Here is a 14,098-nt window from a genome sequence, read left to right as displayed (position 1 = left end):
TTCTCTATTGGGATTGTCTTTGCTCCTTTGTGAAAGATTTGTTGACTATTTGTGTAGATCTATTTCTGAGCTGTCTATTCTGTTCCATTAACTTGTGTGTCTATTATTTCATCAATCCACTCTCTTAATTACTGTAGCTTTATAGTAAGTCTTCAATCAAGTAGTGTCAGTTCTCCAACTTTGTTCTTATCTTTAATATCATATTGGGTATTGTGGGTCTTTTGCCTTTCCATATAAACTTTAGAATCAGTTTGTTGATATCCATAAGGTATCTATTTATTGAGATTGCATTGAATCTATAGACCAAGTTGGGAAGAAGTGATATTTTAACAATATTTAGCCTTCCTATCTGTGAACATGGAATATCCTTCCATTTATTTAGATCTTTATTTTCTTTCATCAGAGTTTTATAGTTTTCCTCATAGATATTCATGTTTTGTTAGATTTATGCCTAAGTATTTCTCTTTCTGTGCTGATGTAAATAGTGTTGTTTTTATTTCAAATTCCAATTGTTCATTATTTATATAGGAAAACAATTGACTTTTATTTATTAGGCTTCTATCCTACAACTTTATTATAATTACTACTTAGTTCCAGAAGTCTTGTGTTGATTCTTTGGGATTTTCTACATAGACAATCATGTCATCTTTGAACAAAAATAGTTTTACCCCTTCCTTCCCAATCTGTATACTTTTTTTTAATTCCTTTTCTTACCTTATTGCATTAGCTAGGACTTCCACTCTGATGTTGAATAAGAATGGCGAGAGGAGACATCCTTGCCATGTTCCCAGTCTTAGAGGGAAAGTATCTAGTTTCTCACCATTAAACTAACTGTAGGCTTTAGATATTCTTTATCAAATTGAGAAAGTGGCCTTTGATTCCTAATTTGCTGAGCATTTTTAACACGAAGGGATGTTGAATTTTGTCAAAGGCTTTTTTCTGCATCTATTGGCATAATCATATTTTTCTTCTTTAGCCTTTTTATGAATGATGGATTAAATTAATTGATTTTTGAATGTTGAGCCAGCCTTGCATACCAGGCATAAATCCCATTTGGTTGTAGTGTATAATTCTTGTAATACATTGTTGGATTTTATTACCTAATATTTTATTGAGGATTTTTGCATCTATGTTCAAGAGAGATATCAGTCTGTACTTTTCCTTTCTTATTACATAATATCTTTGTCTGCTTTGGGTATTAGGGTGATGCTGGCCTCATAGAGTGAGGTAGGAAATGTTCCTTCTGTTTCTGTTTTCTGAAACAGACTGTAGTCAATTGGTATAATTTTTTTTACTTAAATATTTGGTAAAATTCACCAGCAAAACCTTCAGAGCCTGGTGCCTTCTTTTTTGGAAGGTTATTAATTATTGATTCAATTTCCTTAATAGATAATGGCCTGTTCAGATTACCTATTTCTCCTTGTGTGAGTTTTGGTAGATTGTATCTTTCATGAAATTTTCCCATTTCATTTATCAAATTCATGAGCACAGAGTTATTCATCACATTCTTTTATTACCCTTTTAACGTCCATGGGATCAGTAGTGATAGCCCCTCTTTCACTTCTGATATTAGTAATCTGTGTCATCTCTCTCTTTTCCTTGGTTAGCCTGGGTAAGGGTTTATTAATTTTATTTATCTCTTCAAACAACCAGCTTTTGATTTCATTAGTTTTCTCTATCGTTTTTCTGCTTTCAATTTTATGTATTTCTGCTCTGATTTTTATCATTTCTTTTCTTCTGCTTACTTTAGATTTAATTTGTTGTTCTTTTTTTAGTTTCCTAAAGTGGAAGTTTAGATATTTATTTTAAATATTTCTCCTATTCTAATATATGCATGCAACATTATAAATTTCCCTCTCAGCATTATTTTTGTTGCATCCCACAAATTTTGATAGTTTTATTTTAATTTTCATTTAGTCCAAAATATTTTTAAATTTCTTTTAAGACTTTTTCTTTTACCATGTATTATTTAGAAGGGTGTTGTTTAATCTCAAAGTAGTTGGGGATTTTCCAGCTATCTTTCTGTTATTAATTTCTAGTTCAATTCCATTGTTATATGAGAGCATGCTTTGTATGATATCTATTTTGAATGTGTTAAAGTGTGTGTTATGACACAGAATGTGGCCTATCTTCATCAATGTTCCATGTGAACTTGAGAAGAATGTGTATCCTGCTGTTGTTAGATAGAGTATTCTATAAATATCAATTAGATGTAGTTGATTGATGGTATTATTCAGCTCAACTCTACACTCACTGATTTTCTGCCTGCTGCATCTGAAAATTACTGAAGATGTATTGAAGTCTCCAACTGTAATAGTGGATTCATCTGTTTCTGCTTGCAGATCTATCAGTTTTTGCCTCATATATTTTGATGCTCTGTTGTTAGATATATATATACATACATTAAGGATTGTTATGGCTTCTTGGAGTATTGACCCTTTTTACCATTATGTAATACCTCTCCTTATCACTGATCATTTTTCTTGCTCTGAAGTCTGCTTTGTCTGAAATTAATATTCCTACTCCAGCTTTCTTTTGATTAGTGTTAGCATAGTATATCTTTCTCCATCCCTTTACTTTAATCTACTTGTGTCTTTATATTTAAAGTGGATTTCTTATAGACAACATATAGTTGGGTCTTGTTTTTTTATCCACTCTGACAATACTTGTCTTTTAACTGATGAATGTAGAGCATTCACATTTAAAGTGATTGTTGTTATAGTTAGATTAATATCTACCATATTTGTAATAGTTTTCTATTCATTGCCACTTTTCTTGTTTCTTTTTTGGCTTCTGCTCTTTTTCTGCCTTCTCTGGTTTTAATCAAGCATTTCATATGACTCTGTTTTCTCTCCTCTCTTAGCATATCAATTATACTTCTTTTTAAAGAACATTTTAGTGGTTGCCCTACAATTTGAAATATACATTTACAAATAATCTAAGTCCACTTTGAAATAACACTATAGACTAACTGATCAACACTATGGTGCTCACACAGTAGTAATATTCTTCAGGGATTAGGGGATTCGGGGTGGTAAACTCACAACTAATGGATGCAGTGAGTGTTGCAGAAAGGAAAGGCATGCCTCTAATCCTCGCTGGGGTGAGGCAAAGTCATAAAATGTAACCAAAATGTTTGTACCCTCATAATATCCTAGAAATAAAAATAAATAAGAAATAACGCAATACCACTTAACAGGTAGTGCAAGTACCTTACAGCAGAGTATTCCCAATTCATCCCTCCTAGCCCTTATTATAACATTGCTGTCATTTGTTTCACATATCTGTAAGCTATAATCATGGGATACATTTTTGCTACTATTACTTTGAACCAACTGTTATCTGTTAAATCAATTAAGAATATTTTACTTTCATTTATTTGTCTATAACCTTGTTCTCTTTCTCTCTTTATGTAGATCCAATTTTCTGACCTATATCATTTTCCTTCTCTGCAGAACTTCTGTTAACATTTCTTGACAGGCAGGTCTTAGTGGGAACAAATTTCCTGAATTTTGGTTTGTCTGAGAAAGTCTTTATTTATCTTTCATTTTTGAAGGATAATTTCACTGGATACATAATTCTAGCTTGCTGGTTTTATATCATTGATCCTCATCAGAACCCTAGGCCCTGAATAGAGACAAAGCATATAGTATTCCCTGATTTAGCAGATGAAGAACCAGAGAAAAATTCACTTGCCCTATGGTCATTTTGTGGTTGGGTCAAGGCTAGAATCTGGGTAGGCCTGCTGCTGGCCTCCATGGACCTGATTCTTTTTTTTTTTTTTTTTGAGACAGAGTCTCACTCTGTTGCCCGGGCTAGAGTGAGTGCCATGGCATCAGCCTAGCTCACAGCAACCTCAAACTCCTGGGCTTAAGCGATCCTACTGCCTCAGCCTCCCGGGTAGCTGGGACTACAGGCATGTGCCACCATGCCCAGCTAATTTTTTCTATATAGATTTTTAGCTGTCCAAATTATTTCTTCTATTTTTGGTAGAGACGGGGTCTCACTCTTGCTCAGGCTGGTCTCGAACTCCTGACCTCCAGAGATCCACCTGCCTCGGCCTCCCAGAGTGCTAGGATTACAGGTGTGAGCCACCGCGCCCGGCCATGGACCTGATTCTTTTATAAGATCTTCTTTTCTTAATGCCAGATAGGGAAACCGCCTGCCCATGTTGATCAAAACCTGTCTGATCTCAATCCTACTCCCATCAACACAATTCAAAGTACTGCACAGCTATATTTCACACTCTGATGCATTTGTGGTTTGTGCCTGCAGAAAGCATGATGGTTACAAATATGGGAAACTGGAATGCTGTAGAAATGTAGCTTGTTACCAGAGAAACAGACATGTAACAGTGGTAGTGCTCTAAGTAGGTATGAATAAAGTTCTGAGTATCTAAAGAAAATAAATCAATATATCTACAGTATAGAACTCAGCAAGGGTTACTGCTTTTGTTCTGGGTCAGGATGCTCACTTCGAATATGGGATAGCTCTAGCTCCCTGACATTTTCTCTCTAGAAGCTAGAAAACTACAATGGCCTCAAGCAAAAGCAATGGGCATGACAGATATAGAGCCAGAGGTTAGAGGTCCATGCTGAAACTCACGAGAATTATTTTCTGGCCATGGTAAGCTATGTTAGAACAAGAAGGAACTCCTATACCGCTGAAATGATGTATTCATTAGCACTTGCGGGAAATGTAATATAATCTAATAATAATCTTGTGTATACTTTTGCATCTTCATTGTTTCCAAAGGATATACCAAATTTCTACTAAGCGGAAGCTCTCTGAGAGCCCTTCTCTGACCCAAGATGAAGTGTAAGAAAAGACTTTGAGTCCCTGTTTCTCTCAGTACTCTTCATGCCATGGCCATTTTAGGGAAAAAAAAAATTTAGCTAGCTCATTACCTCACACTGTCTAACAAAATCTATACCAGATTAATTACAGATTTAAAAATAAAAATGAAACCATAACAAAGCTAGAGAAAATATAAAGAGTTACCTATATATATTATATTAGGGAGGGCTTAACTAAGCATGACACTGAAGGCAGTAATCACATAAGAAAAGATTATTAGATTTAACTACATATAAGGAAAGCCTTTCACACCCTTTGACCTAATGGTACCATTTCTAATGATACATCCTGAAAAAACCTTTAGACAAGTGTATACAAATGTATATATGTAAAAACATTAACTATAGCATTGTTTATAATAGTGAAAAACTGGAAACAACCTAAATGTCCATCAAAGATGATTAATTAAATACTGGTACATCCGTATTAAAAATTACAATGCAAAAATGTAGTTATTGACATAGAAAAAGGTTATCAAACATTTTTAATTTGATCCCATTTTGTAAAAATGCACATTTATATGCATAGAAGATTTCTAGATGTCCATAAAATGTTAATAACAGTTATTTGTAGGTACATTAATAACTATATTTTCCTTTTGCTCCTCTTTTTTTATGTATGTATGTGTGCATACATTTATATATGTGTGACAACTAGGTATACCTTGTATTAAAAAAATATAAAAAACTTCCCTTTCCCTCTTTTCATTTGTGGATTTAGGTCAAACTTTCTCGGGGAAGATTTTTTTCCCCTTAACTAGCCAGTATAGTTTCTGAAGTCCCTTCTCCTTAGTATTTTCCTATCTAACTGTAAATTCTTTAAATATAAAACTGTGTTTCATTATTTACCGTGCTACCTTCCATAGGCATGCTCAGTAAGGACTGGTTGGCTGGTGATAATCTGATTTCCTCAAAACCTGCTTTGAAGTCTGATGTAACAGCATTTACTCTTAACCAGCTGAAATGGTTAAAAACGTGGCACACTTTGGCTATGAGGGCAGGGTTGTTACAATGGCTGTCTTCCTACCGCTCTTCCAGGCTGTGGTGGCTGACTGGCTGGCTGGTAGCTGGCTGATGGGGCTGGGCTCTTTCTGTGTAAATCTTTCCCCAAACAGCTTTCGTGTTCAAGGAGGAGGCCCTTCTCAGGTTGAGTTGCTGCCTCTTAGTCAGTAGACTCTCTTTAGCTGTGCTTCCCTGCCAGAACCTCCATGCACATTCACAAGAACTCTCAGTGCAGTCAAAAAACATAAAGGATGGGTAGCAAAGAAAGAAAACAAAGTACTGGAAGGAGAGAAAAGGAGAAATAAGGATAAGAGAATGGAGATTCATGATCTTAAGTGCATCAGGTTGCTCCAACCTAAAACATCCCCTGTACATAATAATACCTACTGTTGCACATGAAATTGCTTTGCCAGAAAAGTCTGTGCAGACATTGGTTTTTCTAGGGACCTGTGCAAACTCTGATGGCCACTTTGGCAGCCCTCTGGGTTATAGGTTTTACTGACCTCTAGTAGGGCCTGCTCTTATAGGTAGAGATCATTCTAGGCTTGTTGCAAGGATCAAATGAGATTATAGATGGTAATATGTTTTATAAACTATAAGATAATATACAAATGCTTGGTGTTCTTTTGTAAGTTCTTGAGGGGACTCACAGTGGTTTAACGTTGTATAATAGTGTCTCCCTGGGAATTTGGAACAGATTTTAAATGCCTCTATCTAAACAAAGTCAAATACATTTACAGAATAAAGAGAATTGAGTCCCTAGAAAGGAAAAAATGACTGGGAGAGACCTAAACTGTGTATCTGGGGAGTGGTTGTCACCTAATTATATTAGAAAATCCTTGGGTTTTCAAAGTGCCCTCAACTGATTAGAATTGCTTTCTTTAGAAGTAATTCCCAAGAAAATGCTTGTGATTTCACTGTCAATGAAACTGATGATACTTCTTTTAAAGTGTCTGTTAACTTACAGTAAATTACAATGGGAGTGCCTGTGACCCCTACATGAGCATATTATGGTCACACTGTTTTAGTAACTAACAAATCATGATCAGGAAATGACTAAAAAGTAAACTGCTGCTCTGCTCTTTCCAGGAAGACAACCCTTTTTTCCTTCCAGCTTCAACATGCAAGATTTCTTCTCAGATCCTCACCTGAATGCATGACTCTTCAACCTCAGGACTTGCAGAATTAGTGGAATGCCGTCCTAAGGTTGTTGAGTTGTGCGTTTCTGGGCATTTCATCTCTATGGAGAAGCACCCATTCCCTCACCTCAAATACTAAGGCTAAAAGATTTTTCTCCCCAGCGAAGAATCTTCCTTGTAACTTTCACAGCCCCAACAGTCAGAAGACAGACTGGGGAGGTTTGGTATTTGGGAGATACCTTGCCAAAACCCTGACCATTGGCTGTGGGACTCTCTCAAATGTGCACTGTTTTGGGGGTCCCTCCTAGTGACAGTCTTAGAAAACAAATATTTTCTGTTAATTTCCAGTGACTTAATTTTCTATTTTCTTTTTCTAATAGGTCCAGTGAAAAACAAGAAAAAGGGTAAGTTAAGCTCCTGACTTTTTTTTTATTTTTTTGTTTTATTTATTTTTTTTTTTTTTTGAGACAGAGTCTCGCTTTATTGCCCAGGCTAGAGTGAGTGCCGTGGCATTAGCCTAGCTCACAGCAACCTCAAACTCCTGGGCTTAAGCAATCCTACTGCCTCAGCCTCCCAAGTAGCTGGGACTACAGGCATGCGCCACCATGCCCGGCTAATTTTTGCTATATGTATTTTTAGTTGGCCAGATAATTTCTTTCTATTTTTAGTAGAGATGAGGTCTCGCTCTTGCTCAGGCTGGTCTCGAACTCCTGACCTCCAGCGATCCACCCGCCTCGGCCTCCCAGAGTGCTAGGATTACAGGCGTGAGCCACTGCGCCCGGCCGCTCCTGACTTTTTTAATTGCTATCATCTCATGTCTTTTCTAAAATTAGAAGAAAAAAATCAGGAAAGTAGGATTTTTGTATTATGCTCTTTCAACATTGGTTGTCTGTTATTTTATTCAATCATATGTGATCTTGAGTATTGTAGTTTCTAAAAAGAACATGAAATTGTTTTTCAGTGATGATTCATAAAAGATAGAATTGCTTCTCTAGCAACATATAACAGTTGTTTTTGTTTTTCTTTCCTGCTCTCCCTCTTCTGTACAATTCAATGTATATCTCTTTCCTTTATTCTTCCTTACTCTTTCTCCCTTCTTTTTTTACCTTGTATTCCTCCTTTATCAAATCAGTGATCAGGCCAGGCGCAGTGGCTCATGCCTGTAATCCTAGCACTCTGGGAGGCCAAGACAAGAGGATCGCTCAAGGTCAGGAGTTCGAGACCAGCCTGAACAAGAGCGAGACCCCCGTCTCTACTAAAAATAGAAAGAAATTAGCTGGACAACTAAAATATATATATATATATATATATATATATATATATATATATGTATATATATAAATTAGGCAGGCATGGTGGCGCATGCCTGTAGTCCCAGCTACTCGGGAGGCTGAGGCAGAAGGATTGCTTATGCCCAGGAGTTTGAGGTTGCTGTGAGCTAGGCTGATGCCACGGCACTCTAGCCCGGGCAACAGAGCAAGACTCTGTCTCTAAAAAAAAAAAAAAAAAAATCAGTGATCAAATATGAATAAAACCCTGAGACAGCTTCTAAAAGCTAGGTATACTGCCCACTGAAAGATACCAGTATCCTATTTCTTGACCTAAAAGTTTTCCCTATTCAATTTCTTAGATAGTCAGGGAAGGTATTTCTTGCTTTGGGGGATTTAATATCATTTTCTCTGTGATGGAAAAACTAGGCTGGAGTATTACCATGATTTTTTAGTCTTTTCAAAGAAGCAGCTTCTAATTGAGAAGTTCTATTGTGCTGTTGTTGGGTCAGTAAGTCCCCAGTATACCTGTGATAGGACTGGCCCAGGGGCTTGTACAAGTGCTCACCTACTTGAAAAGGAGAATCCAAAGACAGAACAGTCTTCAAGGATAGGACCAGACAACATGGCCCACTCCTTAGGACTGAAAGAACCAACTATAAACCAGTAAAAGTACCTATAGTACCTATTGATTTCTGGGTTCTGATGTTGGAGGAAGATAGTAGAGTAAAACTAATGATTTTTTCATTAAGATGCTTTAAGTGAAATGATTCTGTCTCATAAGATTTATGGACCTTTATAGAATAGATTATCAACCCCAGACTAGGGCAAAAAGACTAACTTCAGCTGCAGCCTGCCTCTTCTCTGAGTACTAGGATACTTTGGTACCTTGAAGTATCATCGTCCACATGGAAAACTTGTGTCCTTGTCATAAAGAAGCCGAGGAATGGCCTAGCCTCCTGAGGGCCTGAGCTAAGCAAAGTTAGGAAACAGCCAGAGAACTGGAGTCAGTAGGAAACCTTTCCCTATGGGGCTTGGGCATTCACCACCAAGTATTCTGCCTTTTAAAAAAGTAAATTTAATTTTCAAGCATATAGTTCTTAGCTCCTGTCATATCCCTTTAAGACAGAAATTATAACTTGGATCGTTGCCTGGCACTGCTACCTTGTGTATAGGACATTATTGGGAAGAGAATGCACATAGGCCTTAAATGTTTACTTTGGCTGAAAGTAATTTAGAAGCCATTTAATACAGATTTCCTTGGACACAGTGAATAGGCACATGCCTGAAGAGGTAAATTGAGTTGTTCACTTAATTTTCACACTTTAATGGAATTTTCTTTCTCTCACAACTGTCTCTCTCTCTCTCTCTCTCTCTCTCAACATTTTGAGCTTAGCTAAAAGGTTAAGGAAATGCCCCTTTGATGAAGTTTAACTTTGAAAGGAATGTATATATTCTTTCATCTAAGACTACACAGAATAACTTTATAAGTACAAACGTCTCTGGGCTTTTGTATCATGAAGTGCTCTGTTAAAGTAAGGAAATCCAGAGAAGGGATTCAATCCTCTAAAATCATCCTCTTGGTCCAGGGGTCATTTTGTACAAGCTCTTCTCTGGGCCCAACTTTTTGTAAGTATGCAAGTACGAGAAGCACACTTGCCTAAACATGGCTGCAGAGAAGCAGAGAACCAGCTGCAGAACTGGATCATAGCAAGAGTGTTTTCTCAAATGCCCTCTAACATTTTCATAAGTGAACATTTTCTGTTTACACTGCAACCATTATTCTCTTGGACTGGAGGAGTTTCTGGCTGTATTTCTTCCAAAATTACATTAGCAATTACAGGAGACTCATATTCTTAAAGCTGAAGTTTGTGCTACCCACAAAACACCCTCTAGCTTGAAAATCACTATTAGGTCTAGAAATACTGAGACACAGGACAGCCTAATGTGTGCCATCTTCTGTGTCTGTGCCACCCAGACACAAAAAATAAGGAGAGAGAAGCAAGTTTTACAACTAGGTTAGGGAAGTTTCCTGACTGCAAGAGGTAAATCAGACCTCTTTAATGGAACCTCAGTCTTGGGAGGAAACAGAGAAATCATTGAAGCCAACCTCCTTGTTTCACAGATGTAGAAACTAAGGCTCAAGGAGAGGAAGGGATTTGCCCAAAGTGCGTCTGTGGCAAAGCTGGGGCTTACATCCTTATCTCCTGAGTACAGATTCCGTGTTCTTTCCACTACACAAGCTGGAATTGAAACTTGGGCTCTGAATAAGCCTGATTTGGAAGCTGCCCAAATCTGAAGGGAGATGGTTTTCCTGTTCGGCATCTTCAAATTGGCTAGATCCAGAAACTGGACACATCCAATCTTTTGCTGCTAAGGGTAGGAAACCTCTAAAGCTCATGCATCTATGTCTTTAAGGCTATAGGGACTCTTCCTAGGAGAGATGCTCTCCAGACCTTCTTTTCTTTCCCCTCTGAGGAAGAGGCCCCACAATGACCCTGTTGTTTCATTTCAAATGCAGATGTGATTAACATGGACAATTGGCCTCTTGAATGGCTTTGTCATGAGGATTTGGTTTCTTGGACATGAGGCATTATTCTTAAAGGAGGACCTGATTAATCAGGACAAGATTCTCCTGCCTAAGAGTCTGGGGAGCAGGAATTCAGAATCAGTAAGAAGGTTTTTAAGTGAGACTAGAGAGGGCTGTATTTAAAACTAAGAAACTACCTCAGGTGAAGACATTGTGATGAAGTCTGGTAAGAGGCTTCCATTCCTGGGACTTCCACAAAATTGTGAGAAAGTGGTGAAAGAAAGAAGAATACACCTACCTATGGCCACCTGAAGTCCTTGAGTGGGGCTTCACAAAGCAGAGGAAGTAAATAGCAGGAGCTGGAGGTTTTAGTTCAAGACCATGGTTATGACCCACTTAACATAACTACATCCTGGTGGAAATTTTGAAAGGACTAGAATATGAAATGGGAGGGCCAAGATTGTTCTGCAAGATAGCAAGGAAGAAAGGGGGAAGAGTCGGTGGGCATGATTAATAATACATTTGAGAATAGGGCCTCTGAGGAAAGACTCTGGGAAGCTGGATTATTTCCCCTATAAAAATGGAAGTTGATAAGTGACTTAATGTCTTTGAGTATATAAGGGTTATTATGTATATATTTATATATATATTCTTTTCTGTATACACAAAGAATAGAATAAGAGCTTAAACTGCCACAAGAGGGATGTCCGTTAAGTATACCAAAAACTTCCTAACAGTGAGCAGTGAGGGGTGATAAACATTGGAACATGTTACCAAGGGAGTTTGCAGGATTTCCTTTCCCAGAGATCTTTAAAAATAGAGTTTAGAGAGGTCAGCTGAGAAAATAAAACCTGCTCCTCCTTCTCTGCTCTCTCTAGTCTCTGCCTCCCCTTCTTTTCCTGTTATTTCTCAATATCTCTCTCTCTCTCCTCTCATCTCTCTCCCTCCCTTACCATCCCCCAATCTCCAAAACTCCTTCCCATTCCTCATTCCCAACTAGCAACACCCCCATCCCATTTCCTGTATATCCTGATTCCTATAGGAACCTTCCTGGAGCTGATGTTGCTCCTAAGGTCAGGCTGTCCAGCTTCCTCCTGTTATGGACATCAAGTCCACCAAACTAGGCAGTAAACATGAAAGCCTCACACTCATCAACAATAGCCCAATTCTAAAAAAAAAAAGAAAGAAAGAAAAAAAACCACACAAAGTGACCCATGGATCTTTGGTAGTTCTCATTCTTTGGACTCAGCTGAAATGTAATTTCCTTTTGAAGCCTTCCCTAACCTTTCAGCATTTGGTCCCTATCACTAATGTAGCACTTCTACTAACCTATGACTGTGTCCATTTCCCCACTAGACTGAGCACCTTGAGGGCCATTTATTTCTATATCCTCAAACCTAGCTCTCAGTGGGGCTGGGGGTGAGGGTGGGGAGAGAGAGGCAGAGAGAAACAGAGAGACAGAGATATGTGATAAGAGTGTCCAGCTCTTTAGCAGGAACTCCCCGAGGGCTGAATTTGTGTCATGGAAAGTCTCTAAACTCCTGAGAATACACTCTTAGCAATAAATAACTACAAATGTAACACTGAGTCCTGTTTTTCAGGAAAGAAAGCAGGGCCTCCTGGGCCCAATGGCCCCCCAGGACCTCCAGGACCTCCGGGACCCCAGGGACCCCCAGGGATTCCTGGGATTCCTGGAATTCCAGGAACAACTGTTATGGGACCACCCGGTCCTCCAGGTCCTCCTGGTCCTCAAGGACCCCCTGGCCTCCAGGGACCTTCTGGTGAGTTCCCCTGTCTCTCCACTCCCCCTAGATGCCTTACAAGTACTTTAGGAGAGCAGGAGTAGGTGATCTGAGAGCAGTTAAATGGTGATAATGGGGTTGGTTTGCAATAAAGGGATGGAGGTCTCCTAGCCCAGTGTGGAGCTAGGAATTGGGCAAGCCAGTAAGGCCTGGCCTGCTCTAACATCTTATTTGTACCAAACTGTCGAGAACAGGCCACCTGTTCTTGCTTGCCCCATTTCAATCCTTCCATCACAAACCCTCCCTAACTCTTGGCCTCCCTATAGTAGGCCATTAAATTCATATGAGCCAGAGACAGAAGCCCTGATGGCTTGATGGAGTTCCAGTCAGGGATGGATTTGGTCTGCTCTGATTCTGAGCATCTAGCTCCACATGCTGATGTTTGCATGGAAATAGGCTATGGGGCAGAAAGTTGGGGACTGGACAAAATGACAAGCCCTAGGATAGTTTCATCCTCTGAACTCCAAAGTACCTTTCCTGTAGAGTTAGACAAATAGTCACCGATGGTCAAGAAGTTGGAAATTTACGAGTCACTCCAGCTGTGGATGAAGCAAACCCAGGCACCAAGGCTGTCCTGTCCAGGAACCAAGTGCTTCTTGCACTAGATCCTTACCCTATCACACTGCCCATTCAGATACCAGTTCATCCCTTTGCATCTTTCTCCTTGGGCCCAGAAGGGCACCCAAAAGGTATAGATGCAGATATAAACCTGCCTAATTGGAATTGACAGGAGCCAGACTGCCTGGGCTTATGTCAGTTGTTATTTATTTCTCCTGCTCTCCTCTTGTATCTTGAGGCTTTAAAGAAATGGACCCTTTACAGCTGATTTCTCTAGGTCCAAGAATTCTTCAGCAGGACTCAGATTCTTTAACTTGTGATTCAAACAGGGTTAAGCAGTGTTACCATGACCACAAGATGGAGTTAGGGATTATTTTTTATCCAATCATTTCACAAATATTAATTGAGCACTTTCTGTGTACAAAGAGATATTTTGGTAAGTGGTCCCTATCCTCATAGAGTTTACCTCCTAGAGGAGAAGAGAGACAATTAAAAAAACAAGGTATTTACAAATGGCAATGGGCTCTATGAAGAAAAGTAATAGGGAGCTAAAGGCTAGAGAAGCTAATGCCATTGTCTCAGGATCACACAGTGACAGGAATGCCCTCTCATCGCTCTCCATGGCTGCTCAGTGAGGCTTGCCTTGGACCACTATTGGTTTCCCTGTTGGGTGCTGGGCCCGCTGATGATGAAAGTCAGGGACAGAAAAGAGAAGGAAGGAGTGTCCTCTCTCATCCAAGGGCCCTGAGTTGCACTGTTACTCTTTCTCCAGCTCTAAGCCCTGGAGAATAAAGCTCAGCCAGGACTGGCTAGAGGGAGCAAAGCTCACTGCCACTAGCTGCTCAGGTGAGGAGAATGGGAAGTAGAAAGAGCATGCCCTCTGATTGTCCTGTCCTATTTTGCAGGTGCTGCTGATAAAGCCGGAACCCGAGAAAACCAGGTT

The 14,098-nt window shown here is 39.1% G+C and overlaps 1 protein-coding gene across 6 annotated transcripts in view; it reads left to right on the top strand.

The window, feature by feature from the left end:
* The window catches only part of EDA (ectodysplasin A), a 304,544-nt gene that overhangs the window by 280,846 nt on the left and 9,600 nt on the right, over positions 1-14,098 (top strand). For 4 of the 6 annotated variants that reach the window (XM_045538120.1, XM_045538123.1, XM_045538122.1 and 1 more), the window contains exons 3-5: positions 7,378-7,401; positions 12,397-12,576; positions 14,061-14,095. In XM_045538120.1, the coding sequence (XP_045394076.1) occupies positions 7,378-7,401; positions 12,397-12,576; positions 14,061-14,095 (239 nt within the window). The remainder of the gene's footprint in view (positions 1-7,377; positions 7,402-12,396; positions 12,577-14,060; positions 14,096-14,098) is intronic. The other 2 variants (XM_045538125.1, XM_045538124.1) reach the window with 1 other exon arrangement.

The sequence above is a fragment of the Lemur catta genome, chromosome X, assembly GCF_020740605.2.
Source record: "Lemur catta isolate mLemCat1 chromosome X, mLemCat1.pri, whole genome shotgun sequence".
NCBI classification, from domain to species: domain Eukaryota; kingdom Metazoa; phylum Chordata; class Mammalia; order Primates; family Lemuridae; genus Lemur; species Lemur catta.
The sequence above is the reverse complement of the archived record's forward strand: the minus strand, read 5'-3'. Positions and strand labels throughout refer to the sequence as shown.